Raw genomic sequence first — 15,852 nt, forward strand, 5'->3', positions numbered from 1 at the left:
TGAAATCCTATTAGAGGCAGTCTTTTGTATAATTGGAAACTTTGCTATGTTCCTAAATATTTATTCTATTCAAAAATATGTGTTCTAAGCTTCAGACAAGCTTTGTGAGCACATCCGAATTGGAGATTGGGTGGTCTGCAGCAGCAGTCTTCCATTTAGTAAATACTCACTGAGCTTTTCCTACGTGCTAGACACCGTGCTGGTGGTAGAGGGGAAGAGGGTAGGCCCAATCACTCCCTGTCCCCTTGGAGCTTAGACTCTACAAGAAGGCAAATTAAACAAATTATCATTGGCTCTTTTTCTAAGTGAGTTGTCTAAGACAACTCCAATAATTTTTTAAAATTTTATCAACACAGGCCCAATCTTGTTTCATTCCACCCTCCCCCCGCCACCAACACACACATATCTTGCATTATCAGACATTATATCCAAATATATGGATTTTTTTAAACATAACCACAATGCCATTTTCAGTCACTTAAAGGTAACAGTATGCAGTGTTCACATTTCCCCAGTCACCTCGTAAAGTTTTTTTTTACAGTTGATTTGTTCAAATTAGGATCCAGACAAGGTCCCCATATTGCCTTTGTTGCAGCTCTTAATCTGCAGTCCCTCCATACCGTTTTTCAACCTTGAAGTTTGTTTGTCAAAGAAGCCACATTGTTTATTTTATGTAGCTTCTCGAGTCTGGATTTTGTAGCTTGCATTTCCAGGGTGTCGTTAACGTATCTCTCTGTCCCCCTGTATTTCCTATAAACTGGAAGTTAGATGTAGAGGCTGGATGGGGTCCAGATTCCAGTCCAGTTTCCATGGCAGGGCTGCTCATAGATGTTGCTGTGTATCACACTAAGAGCCACACGGTGTCTAGGTGTCTCTCTTTTATAACATTAAGCTTGATCATAGGGTCAGGAGGTCAGCATCAATTGTAAGATGCACCATCAATTACAAGTATGACTTTGGGAAGGGGAAAAGGGAAACCTTATATTATATGTGCACCAAACATTGTAATATGTTGAAATATCCACCCAATTCTTAAAATGCTAAATGTGAAAAAGATGTGTCCTAGAATCAAGAAAGCACAATGTGGGGGAGAGGAGGGGTTCTGACGCTCGGAAGGGCCCACTCACAGTGAGGGAATCAGCGTGGACAGGGAGAGACCTTCGGGGGGTTGGGGGATCGGAGGGGAACGCAGCCAGCATCTCGCCTGCCTGCTTGGCCCCAGGCCTGAAACTCTGCCCTCCAGGGTCCCCTCTGGCCGCAGAGGTCCTGAGCCTAAGCCCCGCCCCCCAGAGCCTCTTCTGGCCTTTTTATTATTTTTTTTTTCTGTTGTGGTTCTGTTTTGCTTTGTTCTTGTTTCATTTTTATTTTTATTTTTTCTAATGTATGTTTTATTTTTGTAATTTTATTTTATTTTTTATTCTTTGTTATTGTTCTGCTCCTTTTTGTTTGTTGCCCTTTTTTTGTTGTGTTTCTGTGTCACTGTGCGGCTTGCGGGGGGTCTTGGTTCCCAGGCCGGGTGTCAGGCCTGAGCTCCTGTGGGAGGAGCACTGAATCCAAACCACTGGACTAACAGAGAACTTCAGGCCCAGGGAATATTACTCGGTGTGAGCTCTCCTGGAGGTCCTCATTGCGGCACCAAAACCCGGCTCCACCCAACTGCCTGCAAACTCCAGTGCTGGACGCCTCAGGCCAAACAACCAGCAAAACAGGACGCAGCCCCACCCATCAAAAAAAAATGAGATGACAAAAATATATGTTACAGACGAAGGAGTAAGGTAAAAACTTACAAGACCAAATAAATAAAGAGGAAGTAGGCAACCTACCTGAAAAAGAATTCAGAGTGATGATAGTAAAGATGATCCCAAATCTCGGAAATAGAATGGAGGCACGGGTCAAGAAAATACAAGAAATGTTTAACAAGGACCTAGAAGAACTAAAGAACAAACAAAAAGTGATGAACAACACAATAACTGAAATAAAAAATACACTAGAAGGAATCAATAGCAGAATAACTGAGGCAGAAAATATAGCAAATCTGGAGCAAATAAGTGAGCCTGAAGATAGAATGGTGGAAATAACTGTGGAGGAGCAGAAGAAAGAAAAAAGAATGAAAAGAAATGAGGACAATCTCAGAGACCTCTGGAACAATGTTAAACGCACCAACATTTGAATTACAGGGACCCCAGAAGAAGAAAAGAAAGAGAAAGGGTTTGAGAAAATATTTGAAGAGATTATAGTCGAAAACTTCCCTGACATGGGCAAGGAAATAGCCACCCAAGTCCAGGAAGTGCAGAGAGTCCCATATAGGATAAATCCAAGGAGAAACATGCTGAGACACATATTAATCAAACTAACAAAAATTAAATACAAAGAAAAAATATTAAAAGCAGCAAGGGAAATCAACAAATAACATACAAGGAAATCCCCATAAGGTTATCAGCTGATTTTTCAGCAGAAATTCTGCAGGCCAGAGGGAGTGGCAGGATATACTTAAAGTGATGAAAGGGAAAAACCTACAACCAAGATTACTCTACCCAGCAAGGATCTCATTCAGATTCGACAGAGAAATCAAAAGCTTTACAGACAAGCAAAAGCTAAGAGAATTCAGCACCACCAAACCAGCTTTACAACAAATGCTAAAGGAACTTCTCTAGGTGGGAAACACAAGAGAAGAAAAATTCCACAAAGACAAACCCAAAACAATTAAGAAAATGATGATAGGAACATACATATCGATAATTACCTTGAATGTAAATGAATTAAATGCTCCAGCCAAAAGACACAGACTGGCTGATTGGATACAAAAACAAGACCTGTGTATATGCTGTCTACAAGAGACCCACTTCAGACCTAGGGACACATACAGACTGAAAGTGAGGGGATGGAAAAAGATATTCCATGCAAGTGGAAATCAAAAGAAAGCTGGAGTAGCAATACTCATATCAGATAAAACAGACTTTAAAATGAAGACTGTTACAAGAGACAAAGAAGGATACTACATAATGATCAAGGGATCGATCCAAGAAGAAGATATAACAATTATAAAAATTTATGCACCCAACATAGGAGCACCTCAGTATATAAGGCAATACTAACAGCCATGAAAGGGGAAATTGACTAACACAGTAATAGTGGGGGACTTTAACACCCCACTTTCACCAATGGACAGATTATCCAGACAGAAAATAAACAAGGAAATACAAGCTTTAAATTACGCAATAGATCAGATAGACTTAATTGATATTTATAGGGCATTCCACCTGAAAGCAGCAGAATACATTTCTTCTCAAGTGCACACGGAACATTCTCCAGGATAGATCACATCTTGGATTACAAATCAAGCCTTGGTAAATTTAAGAAAATTGAAATTGTATCAAGCATCTTTTCCGACCACGATGCTGTGAGACTAGATATCAATTACAGCAAAAAAACTGTAAAAAACACAAACACATGGAGGCTAAACAATATGCCACTAAATAACCAAGAGATCACTGAAGAAATCAAAGAGGAAATAAAAAAAAAAATACCTAGAAACAAATGACAGTGAAAACATGTTGACCCAAAATCTATGGGACGCAGCAAAAGCAGTTCTAAGAGGGAAGTTTATAGCAATTCAGTCTCACCTCAAGAAACAAGAAAAACCTCGAACAATCTAACCTTACACCTGAAGCAACTAGAGAAAAAGAACAAAAAAAACCCCCCAAAGTTAGTAGAAGGAAAGAAATCATAAATATCAGAGCAGAAATAAATGAAATAGAAAACAACAGCAAAGATTAGTAAAACTAAAAGTTGGTTCTTTGAGAAGATAAACAAAATTGATAAAACTTTAGCCAGACTCATCAAGAAAAAAAGGGACAGGACTCAAATCAGTACAATTAGAAATGAAAAAGAAGAAATTACAACTGACACCACAGAAATACAAAAGATCATAAGAGACTACTACAAGCAACTATATGCCAATCAAGTGGACAACCTGGAAGAAATGGACAAATTCTTAGAAAGGTACAACCTTCCAAAACTGAACCAGGAAGAAATAGAAAATATAAACAGACCAATCCCAAGTAATGAAATTGAAACTATATTTAAAAATCTTCCAACAAACAGAAGTCCAGGGCCAGATGGCTTCACAGGCAAATTCTATCAAACATTTAGAGAAGAGCTAACACCCATCCTTCTCAAACTCTTCCAAAAAGTTGCAAAGGGAGGAACACTCCCAAACTCATTCTACAAAGCCACCATCACCCTGATACCAAAACCAGACAAAGATATCACAAAAAAAGAAAACTACAGGCCAATATCACTGATGAACATAGATGCAAAAATCCTGAACAAAATACTAGCAGACAGAATCCAACAACACATTAAAAGGGTCATATACCATGATCAAGTGGGATTTATCCCAGGGATGCAAGTGATACAGCCACTGTGGAGAACAGTATGGAGGCTCCTTAAAAAACTAAAAATAGAACTACCAATGACCCAGCAATCCCACTACTGGGCATATACCCTGAGAAAACCACAATTCAAAAGGACACATGTACCCCAATGTTCATTGCAGCACTATCTGCAATAGCCAGGACATGGAAGCAACCTAAATGTCCAATGGCAGGGGAATGGATAGAGAAGACGTGGTACCTATATATGGAATATTACTCAGCCATAGAAAGGAATGACATTGGGTCATTTTTAGAGATGTGATTTTTAGAGTCTGTCATACAGAGTGAAGAAAGTCAGAAAGAAAAAAACAAATATCATATATTAACACATATATGTGGAACCTGGAAAAATGGTACAGATGACCCTATTTGCAGGGCAGGAATAGAGATGCAGATGTAGAAAATAGATGTGTGGACACAGGGGGCCTGAGACAGTAGGTGGTGGGACGAATTGGGAGATTAGGATTGACACATACACACTACCATTTGTAAAATTGATAGTGGGAACCTGCTGTGTAGCACAGGGAGCTCAGCTCGGTGCTCCGTGACTACCTAGATGGGTGGGATCGGGTTGGGAGAGTGAGGGCCAAGAAGGAGGGGGTATATGTATACATATAGCTGATTTACTTCATTGTACAGCAGAAACTAACACAACATCGTAAAGCAACTCTTCTGTAATAAAAAAATTAAAAAAAAATAAGAATGAAAGCATAATGATTTCAGTATACAGTGCAGTGCGATAAAGAAAAAGATATGGGTGCTATTAGAACTTATAAAAGAACCCCAGTCTAGTCTGGGAAGGTCAGGGAATGCCTCTGTAAGAGCTGATGTCTAAGTTGACAACTAAAAAATGAGTGGGAATTAGCCAAGCAAAGTGGGAGTAGGGGGCCGAGGCCATTATTCAGGAAGAAGGAACAGCCTGCATGGAGGCCCCAACTTGGGAGCTGGGATCAGTCAAGAGTGAAGGAGAGTAGGAATTAGAGGCAGAGGAGGGCAGTTCCTGAGGCTGGGGAGACCTTGGTGAGGAGTTAGGATTACACTGTGAATGTAATAGAAGACCCTGAAGGTTTATAAGCAGAGGAGGTACACGATCTCCATTGGTGCTTTAGCGGGTCAGTAAACATTACGCCCATCTCCAGTCCAGTGTTGAAACTGGGAAAAAAAGGTGCACAGTATCAGCTGATGTCTTCCTGGTTGAAGCTTAGTGAAGCAGATGGCTTTAGACCTGGGCCACGAGGTTGTGCTAATCCCCCGCCCCGAATTAGGTTTCTGCTCCCCTGTCCCATTGGACAACCACGGGCTTCTTCCCACAAGGCAGAGCCTGACTCACAAAAATTCCTCCAAGGTTGAAAGAACAGATGGGAATCTGTGCTGTCTGTGGGCGAATAATTTCCATAGAGAGGACCCTAAAGAGGGTGGAGTACAGGTGTTCTTTCTGCTTCCAAGGTCACCACCTTCCCCAGGGAGGAAGGAGTGAGAGAGCAGGGCAGGAGGCCCAGAGATCCTTCCACATTGGGAAGGCTGTCTTCCCAGACACCAGCCCCCACCCCAAACACACACACACCCAAAATGGTCTGATTTGTGATCTGCAAAATCATTTTGTATGTAGAGAATCGATTACAGAGAGACCAGTTAAAATCTGCAGTCTTAAGCTAGAGCTGGGTAGTCAGGTGCTTATCGGAGCATCACGTATACATTTCATAGTTTTAGAAAGCTACTGCAGGCATCTAAGCAAGAAATAACAGCGGTGGTGAGATAGATGGAGGCCAAAACACTTGGGGAGGTACAATGAATAGGACTTGGTGTTTGGTTAAGTGTTGGGCAAGCAAGGGAGAGGGTGGAGCCACCCAGATCAGCGAGCCACCAGTTGGGAGGTGGGCAGATTCTGTCCTTACCTACTGCTTACTTCCACCTCCCCAGACTTGGCTTCCCCACCTCTGTGTCCTCATTTCATGCCCTGTCCTCCCGCTTCCAGGGGTTCGTGCCTGCGTGTGCCGCTCCCCATCTGCATTAGACCACGGTGTCCTGCATCCCTCCCAGCACCAGGGTCTCAGGATCTTCCAGATGTGATTATTGGCAGATTTGTTCATAATAATTATATGCCAGTAGACACATTTGGCTCTTTATGGTTTTCAAAGTGCCTTTACATTTGTTGAACACATAAATATTCTCATAGAGAGTAGTAGAAAGGCCTCCAAAGTGGTCTTCAATCCATGATTCCCTTAAGAACAGATTTCTGAAAACAGAACTTAGCCCTTTCTTATCTAACCCTAAGCAGCCCACTCCGGAGTAAATAAGAGGATAGGGTGGGTGAGGAATTTGGGGTTGATGGGGCCTTAAGCTCTCCTTAACCTTTAAGCTCTCCTTAACCTAACATGTTACTGCTTCAGCCCAAGGGTGTTTCTCTCTGTCCGTCTGTGATTCGTGTGACGGGCACGTGCTCCAGAGCCTGGAAAGAGAACTTTCATCTCCTTGCAGTGCAGTTTGGTTTTTTTAAGCCTTATCTTGACTCACCCCTATTGATTTTTTCCTCTTTTCTCTAGATTTCCCACTTACACATCATAATACCACATCAGAATGTTTCTCAAAAAAATACAATTTTTAAAAATGTCCTTTCAGCTTTGCAAATTAAAATGGATTAGGTCTGAGAAAGGCTCCAGAAGTCTGATGCGGTGGGTTTCAGAAGAGACAGAGGGGCACCATGGTGCTCTTTTGGCTCCCTCAGAAAGTATTGCTTCTAAAATTTGAAAATATTATACTTTATAGGAATTCTGTCAGCTGGCTGAAATCTTACTCCTTCCTATCAGATTAATTTGGGGAAAAAAGAATGTGAAATGTAGAGCTTCCTGAGAAATGTTGTCATATGATAATTACTTCATAACAAACACAGAAATATAAGGAAGTTGATTTAAAATTACTTTAAAATATATTAAAAACGAAAAGATTAGAAGTGGAACCTAAATTCTTAAAAGCTTTATAATGTTTTAATATTTAAATTATGTAATATTTGATACATTTTTGGGTGGAGGAGTAATTCTGTTTTCTTCTAATTTCTGAAGTTGGATGTTTCAGCGTTTCTTCTTTCCTAATAAAAACATTTAAGGCTTTATATTTTCCTCTAACTTCTGCTTAACTGCATCTCATCATTTTGATGTGTAATGTTTTCATTATCATTTAATACTGAATATATTTTAAATTCCTATTATGATTTCTTTTTTACTCCATGATATTTAGAGCTACGTTTTAAAATTTCTGAACCTATTGGGTTTCTATTTATTCTTTATTTGTTGGGATTCTATTTATGTTTTTGTTAATGGCTTTAACACAGTTTCCCTATGGGCAAGTGACATGGGCTATATGATACCACTTCTTTTTTTTTTTTTTAATAAATTTATTTATTTATTTATCTTTTTTTTTTTTAATTTTTGGCTGCGTTGGGTCTTCGTTGCTGCACACGGGCTTTCTCTAGTTGCGTCGAGCAGGGGCTACTCTTCGTTGCAGTGGCTTCTCTTGTTGCGGAGCACGGGCTCTAGGCACACGGGCTCAGTAGTTGTGGCATGCAGGCTCAGTAGTTGTGGCTCGCAGACCCAGTAGTTGCGGTGCATAGGCTTAGTTGCTTGGTGGCATGTAGGATCTTCCTGCACCAGGGCTCGAACCCGTGTCCTCTGCATTGGCAGGTGGATTCTTAACCACTGAGCCACCAGGGAAGTCCCGATACCACTTCTTTAAGATGGGTTAAGCCTTTGTAAAATGGTTTTGCTTCCCACTCTAACCAAGCTTTTGCAATTCAGAGCAAAGCAATTCTGGTGTATAAACTCTAATACTTGTCCATTTTTCCTCAAGCATCTTCAGTTACCAAAACTTTTTATTGGGTAGGACATATATTAATTATCAAGATCATATCAGTTCTTTTCATTTTATTGTCCAAATCCTGGAAGCAAGTTGATTTCTAGAATATTACTAATTATTTCCTTTTTATTTTAAACAGGAGTATGCTGTGAACTGCCATGTTATCACCTGGGAGAGGATTATCAGCCATTTTGATATATTTGCCTTTGGACATTTCTGGGGCTGGGCTATGAAGGCCTTGCTGATCCGTAGTTATGGTCTCTGCTGGACAATCAGTATTACCTGGGAGCTGACTGAGGTAAGAAGGGGGTGTGGGCTGCTATCTAGATGCTACAGTGTGGACAGTTTATATGCAGGAAGAAGATGGTCCATCAGTTAAGAGTCAAGTAATCCATTCTGCAGCTCCTGTGGTACAAAACTATTTACATCCCCAAGGGATATTTTATACCTTTGTCAAACAAACTGAGAAACTCCTTGTCAACTTAAGGTCTGCTTTGTCTCACAAGTCTTAAAGAGAAACAAATGGAATCAAGCTAAAGAATGAAGTTAAAATCCTAAGCAAGATAATTCAGTGGCAATGAGGACATCTGCTAAGAAGTTAATAGGTAGTTTACCCACTAACTAGTTTCCAGTTAAATAGAATTGTGGTGTTTAGGAATTATGAGGCCATCCAGGACATTTTGTCACCTAAAAATGGATTCCCAGTATAGCTCAAATACCACGGTCATCAAAAGTTTGTCTCATTCAATGAATGAAAGAGATATATTCTTTTTTTTTTTTTTTTTTTATGGCTGTGTTGGGCCTTCGTTTCTGTGCAAGGGCTTTCTCTAGTTGTGGCAAGCGGGGGCCACTCTTCATCGCGGTGCGCGGGCCTCTCACTATCGCGGCTTCTCTTGTTGCGGAGCACAGGCTCCAGACGCGCAGGCTCAGTAATTGTGGCTCACGGGCCTAGTTGCTCCGCGGCATGTGGGATCTTCCCAGACCAGGGCTCGAACCCATGTCCCCTGCATTGGCAGGCGGATTCTCAACCACTGCGCCACCAGGGAAGCCCAGAGATATATTCTTGAAAAACTATTACCGAAATGATATTTTGGGAACTAATTCATTTATTGTTCAGTTATTATGTTATTCTTAATCATTCCCAGGGGACAAAATTTGGCCAGTTATTTCTTGATACCAGTCATTGTCGTGACCCTAGCTTTTAGCAAAACATGCCAGTTAGATATTCGCTTCTATTAATGTTCCTCTCATGGCCCTGAAGCCCGAGTTCAGGGTGTGGGCAGGGTTGGTTCCTTCAGAACCTGTCCCAAGCCTCTCTTAGGCCTCTGCTCATGGTTTGCTGGTCATCTTTGGTGTTCCTTGGCTTATAGATCACCCCAATCTCCGCCTCCATCTTCACGTGGCCTTCTCCCTGCATACGTTCACATGGCATTCTTTTCATAAGGACACCAGTCATGTTGGATTAGGGGCCGACCTTCTCCAGTACGACCCCTTCTCAACTATTACATCTGCAGTGACTGCATTTCCAAATAAGCTCACATTATAAGGTCCCGGAGCTTAGGACTTCCAACATATGGATTTTGAGGGGGAACGATTCAACCCATAACAGTGCCCAGCACTGTTCATATATCATCCTGAATCTTCACCATAACCCAGAAGGGCAGTGTGTATTCCCAGTGTACCGATGGGAACCAGAGCTCAGAGCCAGGAGTGGATCCAGAGGTGCTTGATGGGGAACGCGGCCCGTGCTCCTGCCCTCGTACCACGGGCTCCCTCTAACTTGCAGGCATCTTCAGGACCTCACCGCCGTGTGACCTGTGCAGGGCACTTGGCCTTCCTCAGCCTCCCTTGCTTCCTCCCCTGCCCGCCCCCCCTCCCCCCCCACTGGGCCTCTTGCGCCTCCCTTTCCTGCTCCTCACATCCTGTCGTCCCCAAGTCCTGGTGACTCTTTTCTCAACACCTCTCCAGTTCACCCCTCTGCTCCGCTCTCCTCTCTCATCTGAATTTCCCATCTCCTCCCTGCACACTGTCTTTGGCCAAAGTGAACCTTTCACCCCTCAGCCCGATCACATCCTTCTACTAAAAACTCTTGCCTGTTGGTCCATTGCTCTTAAGACAAAATCCAGGTGGCTTCTGAACCAGCCCCTGAGGCCTGGTGTTAGCTGGCCCAGCCCACCTCCCCAGCCTCCTTGAACCCTCTCACCTGCCCTCTGCTCCAGCCAGCTTTGCATTCTTCGCTTCAAAGATGCTGCGTCCTTTCCTCCCACGGAGCCTTCCTCTGAGTTCCTCCCTCTCTGCCCTGTCTCTGCACTGGCTGGGCTCATGTTTGTACACCTGGCTCTTCTCCTCTGACACACTCAGCATAGGTTAAATACTTGATAGATGTTTCCTTCTCTGCTAAACGTTATGCCTCAAGAGGGCAGGGCCCATGTCTGCCCGGTCCCAGACCCCAGCGCTCTGCCTCATACGTACAGGCAGACGCTCCCAGATCCCTAGGGAGTGAACAAATGTGGCTCCTTCCAGCTCCCCGACTCCGCTCTCTCTGGGCTGTCTCACCCCCGAATCCGGTACTTTCCAGAAAGGCTCCTCGGGTGGACGTATGTCCTCCACCTCCCCTACCCAGTATTATTTCAGCAAGTCTGTTGTTGGCTTCTGCAGAAGTTTCTCTCTGCCCCGTGTGAGTTAATGCTCCATGTCATGGCCTGGACCTGGGAATGCAGTCCCGGTGGTACGTGGCCCGCTGGGGGTCAGCACACAGCCCCTCGCTGTCACATGCGGGAGCTGTTCAGTATCTCCTCGGAAGCAGGCATATCAGGAAGGCAAACTCCTCATACAATATTTGTATTCTTTTACAATCTATGAAATGCTTTCGTGAACAGTTTTAACTGGTAGCATTTATTATATTACTTCAGAGGTTTATAATCATGGGGTTGCCTCTTTCCAGAGAACCGTCAGGCGTTGTCTTTGTTAATTTCAGACCTTCTTAAAGCGGGCCTTCACACAGCACGCCATGCTGCTCGATACAGCCGATGGGTCCTATGTTTTGGACAAAACTCTTTCCGTAAAAGACTTCTGTTCCACCCTTGATCTCACCGTGCCCTTTTGCTGGAATGTCCTCACCTTCGTCTCCCATCTCTTGAAATCAGTCATTCCTGTCCTTAATGATCCCACTCCACCCTGTCTTCCTTCCAGAAGTCTACCGCCATTGCCGTCTACCAGAATGAATCTCTTAGCGTCCCTGCTGTTTCGATTTACGGCACCATTGTAACACTTGCCACAGCATACCTGATTTTGCGTTCTGAATAAGCGTCTGGCCTCTGCCCTTAAGATCAAGAACCTTGATCCATTTTATCTCACCACCTCGTACATCGTCGGCACTTAATAAAAGATTATCGCTGCAAATCACTTAGTGTGAGATTTCCTATTAAGCGAATTTACCGCTTACTCACTGTTTTTCCCAACTATCTATAGGCCGTTTCTAAAACACGCAGCTTAAATTCTCAAGCTGCTAATTTTGAGGATTCTGCCAGTGTTCTGTAGGCAGTTAGGAACATTTTGCTCTCTTCTCTCTCCTGGGTCCATGTCATGTTGTCATTAGCCAAGGTAAGTTACTGGTAGTATTTTTCAAGATGAGTCATCATTTCCTTAAAGCCCTGTGTCCAGAAAAAAGGGGAGCTGTTTGGAGTAGCAGTATTTGCAGACCATCCACAAAATAAACAAGAACCTGATTACAGACCTCGGTTTTATTTATTTTTTTTAATACATCAGGAAAACCTAAGATGTCAACACGTTTTGCTAAGAGAATGTACTATTAAAAAGGAAAGTTATCTTTCTGCGTGTTACCCCGGGTTTGTTTTTCTCACGTTTGTTTCTTCATCATCGCTTGTGTTTCTCAGCTTTTCTTCATGCACCTTCTGCCCAATTTCGCCGAGTGCTGGTGGGACCAAGTCATTCTGGACATCCTGCTGTGCAACGGTGGTGGCATCTGGCTGGGCATGGTCGTCTGCCGGTTTTTAGAGATGAGGACTTACCACTGGGCAAGCTTCAAGTGAGTCATCTTCCTCCGGGCCCTGAGTCACGGTTTCTCACAATGTAGATTTAACTGCCTCAGTAGCACGCAACGTGAGTACGTTCTCTGATGATAAGGAATAAATTATGCATTAGTAACTGGAACTCAAAAAATGATTATAAACCCAGTTTCAGGCATTGATCCAGAAAATGCTAAATCATTTACGAGTTTCTCAAATCCATCCCCTCCTTTTTATCCATATGCCTCAGCCTGAATTCAGACTCCCATGGCTGGATTGATTCGTCCCTCGTCCCCAGGTTAACCCCTCTAAGCCTTCTGCCACCATTGCTTGCATGATCTTCTTAGGAACGTCACATCCATCATGTCATATCCCTGTGGTGGCTTCTCATGGGCCTTAGGACAAAGTCCATAGGCTTGGCAATTATAAGTCACTTATTTATTCTATCTCAAATTTATTTTGTTATGTGGTATAAGGGGGAGATTTCACAACGTTATTGTATTTGATTAACCAGTTTTCCCCATCCCTTTCATGAATAATCCTTTCTTTGGCCCCTGACTTGAAAGGACACTTTTTAATATATTTCATACGGTATACACTGTAACAGGATCCGTAGCAGTGCTGGGTTTTGCTCCAAGCAAGCTTCATACGCAGTATCTCATTTGAGCCTTACATCAATCCTAGGGATAGACACTGCCATTCTCTTCACTTTAGGGTTGAAGGTACTGAGGGTTCAGTTTAGTAATTTGCCCGAGGACACCCAGCAAGCAAGCAGTAGAGTCTGAGTTTACATCAGGCTGTCTGGGTCCTTAAACACTCCATAATGCTTCCCTATTTTCATACATTTATGCTTCAAATTCAACTTGAGAATCATCCTGTCAAGTTCCCAAGACGTAAGCGCAACTAATGAACAAAAAAGTCCTGTTGGTCTTAAGTTACATTAAACATATGAATGTATATAGATCAGGTTGGATTAACCTTTTTCACTACATTAAGTATTCCAGTTCTCCATCACGCTGTATCTCTGTTTATTCCCATCTTCCTCTACCTCTTTCCGTGACGTTTCACCATTTTTTATATACAGATTCTTCATCATTCTTGTTTATTTTTGGATAGTCTGTTTCTCTGTTGGCCTTGTGCCTCAAATCTTCTTGCTGGGAGATTTTCTCACTGCATGCTTGTTGATGGGTGGGTGAGTGAGTGAAGGAACAAACCTGGTTTCCTTCTACTCCCCCTTCCCATCCCCCCCCTCCCTCCCCAAGAATAAAAGGCCTGGCCTGTTTATCCTTATGCCGTCAGCACTTTAAAACGGTGTCTACGACCTAAAGGTCCTCGATATACATCTTTGTTGAATTAAAAAAATCTTTACCGTTTATTAGATACTATGACCTTGGATTTCGGCTCTCCTGGTCTAGCACAAGAGGACCAGAATCTACCCCCAACTCTGAGGTTTACAAAGTGAGCCGGCGTCAGCCATTCCCTTTTTCGGAGCTTCAGTGTTCTCATCTGTGAACCGTGGGACTATTTGTTTCTATCACAGGAATATGAAACTGAGTGATCTCTAGGATTGAAACTAAGAAAGGTTAAAAATCACCGTCACTCCAAACTGTTCACTTAATTGAGGAAGCTGTAGAGTGAGGAAATGCTGCGGGTCACCTCACATATGCAGCATGTTCTCTGCTTTATCAGGGCGCCCCGGGGGCGGGGGCATGGGTGGGAGTCGTGTCCTTCCTGGCCTAGTTCCAGGTGGCTGTCTTTAATGTACCTCAGCTTCTTTTGTCGCCAGTTCACAAACTGCGGCCTGTGCTGGCGTGGCCAGTCCACTGATGCTCCCCACCTGGCCTGCCGCTCTCAGCGCATCACCTGTGAATAGAGGCCGCTGTTGGAGAGACGTTCAAATAGAAAGGAATCTTTCTGTTCTGAGCATTGGCTGTAAGAGAGTCAATGCATTTTTTACAGTCTTTTGCTTTTTTGTTTCTTCCCCCTCCTATCTCTCTGGATTTTCACCGGAGCTGTTTTCTTCTCACAGGGATATCCACACCACCACCGGCAAAATCAAAAGAGCCGTGCTCCAGTTCACTCCTGCTAGCTGGACCTACGTCCGGTGGTTTGACCCCAAATCTTCATTTCAGAGAGTGGCTGGAATATACCTTTTCATGATCATCTGGCAGGTATTTCTTCAAATGCTCAAAAGTAGGGGAAAACAAAAACAAAATAAAAACCATCCAGGAATTTAGGGTTCATGCTAGTTGACATTACTTATCAGCTCGATGCTTTAGAAGATGCAATATTCTGCAGCTGACAGAGAGAATAATTAAACAAAGAGATGCTGTTACACCTAAGGTCTTGCTTCGTCGTGAAGACGTTTTAAAATATGGATCTTTGAATTACAAATTGGAAACAGATTAAAATTCCCTGTAAAAACTTGGTGCTCGGCATCTATCCCCCAGTGAGTTAGGCATTGGATTACCTTCTCGAATGATCGTTTTCAGGACCACAGCAATAAACGTAAGGCTTTTTCTTACAGTCCAAATTCAGTATTTGAGTTTTAAAATTGTGCCTCAGCTGTTACCACTTTGGGTAATTTGTAGAACGCTAAATACAGAAGCCCTCTGCTGCCTGTGGGGACTGGAGCCCTTTGGGGACCTGGGTCCTCCAGAGTGGCGTCGGCGGTGGAGAGTGGCTCTCGCTCCAAGCAGACTGAAGCGATTCAGACAGCCAGGGGTCTTGGAAAGGGATTACCCAACGACTCTGTTTTCCAGAGGCAGCCTTTTTTACTGTCCCTCCTGCCCCCAGGTTAATTGTTTCACAACTTTGGGAGACTAGCTGAGGGAAACCAGCTTGCACCTGAAGGGTCTTTCAGAATCATCAGACACATTTTGAACACATATGCACAAAATACTCCCAACGTAAGGAGAAAATGGGCATGTGTCGCTTTAAAGATAGACGGTCCTTGTCCACAGAGGGAGAATAATAATGCCCATGTCAATAAATGGAGTTTATGGCTACAGAAGTGTTTGTGAATAGTTACATAGTCACCGTGGTTTGGGGAAGTCAGTGTGTATGCAAATGGAGCGCGATTAAGTTTTACCTTATGGGGCAATGCCAGGGAAGGTAGAGGTTTTCTTTTATTACGAGGACCCAGGAGGAATTTGGATTTGCCCAGGAGAGAGAGCGGAATGTGCTCCTAGAACGGCAGAATTCCACTGGGCCCACTTTCCCCTTGATCGTGAGCACTGTGCAGTGCTCAGCTTTCCTTATGTGGTGATGAGTGAACTGTTTTTATTTTATATCCTTAAACTCAGCCCTGTGGGGAAAGACGCACATTTTATGTCACTGAAATGAACCTGCTGGTCCACGTGATGTGCTCTTAAAGCAGTGACCTTTCCTAATCTCTGCCCCTTGCTTAATCTGGAGGGGAAATGCAGTGGCCTCTGGGCATTGAGCACAGATTTCCTGGTGGCCATCTCTTTTGTGCTGCCAGGACGGGTCATGGGACGAGCGGTACTGGGCGCCGCCCTCAGGGAGCAATCCCACTG

General features: G+C 43.3%; 1 protein-coding gene across 1 annotated transcript in view; it reads left to right on the forward strand.

The window, feature by feature from the left end:
* Positions 1 to 15,852, forward strand: part of PTDSS1 (phosphatidylserine synthase 1) — a 66,382-nt gene that overhangs the window by 28,701 nt on the left and 21,829 nt on the right. Inside the window, exons 5-7 of the mRNA XM_068525383.1 lie at positions 8,425 to 8,583; positions 12,182 to 12,333; positions 14,343 to 14,484. Of these exons, the coding sequence (XP_068381484.1) occupies positions 8,425 to 8,583; positions 12,182 to 12,333; positions 14,343 to 14,484 (453 nt within the window). The remainder of the gene's footprint in view (positions 1 to 8,424; positions 8,584 to 12,181; positions 12,334 to 14,342; positions 14,485 to 15,852) is intronic.

The sequence above is a fragment of the Eschrichtius robustus genome, chromosome 17, assembly GCF_028021215.1.
Source record: "Eschrichtius robustus isolate mEscRob2 chromosome 17, mEscRob2.pri, whole genome shotgun sequence".
Lineage (NCBI taxonomy): Eukaryota > Metazoa > Chordata > Mammalia > Artiodactyla > Eschrichtiidae > Eschrichtius > Eschrichtius robustus.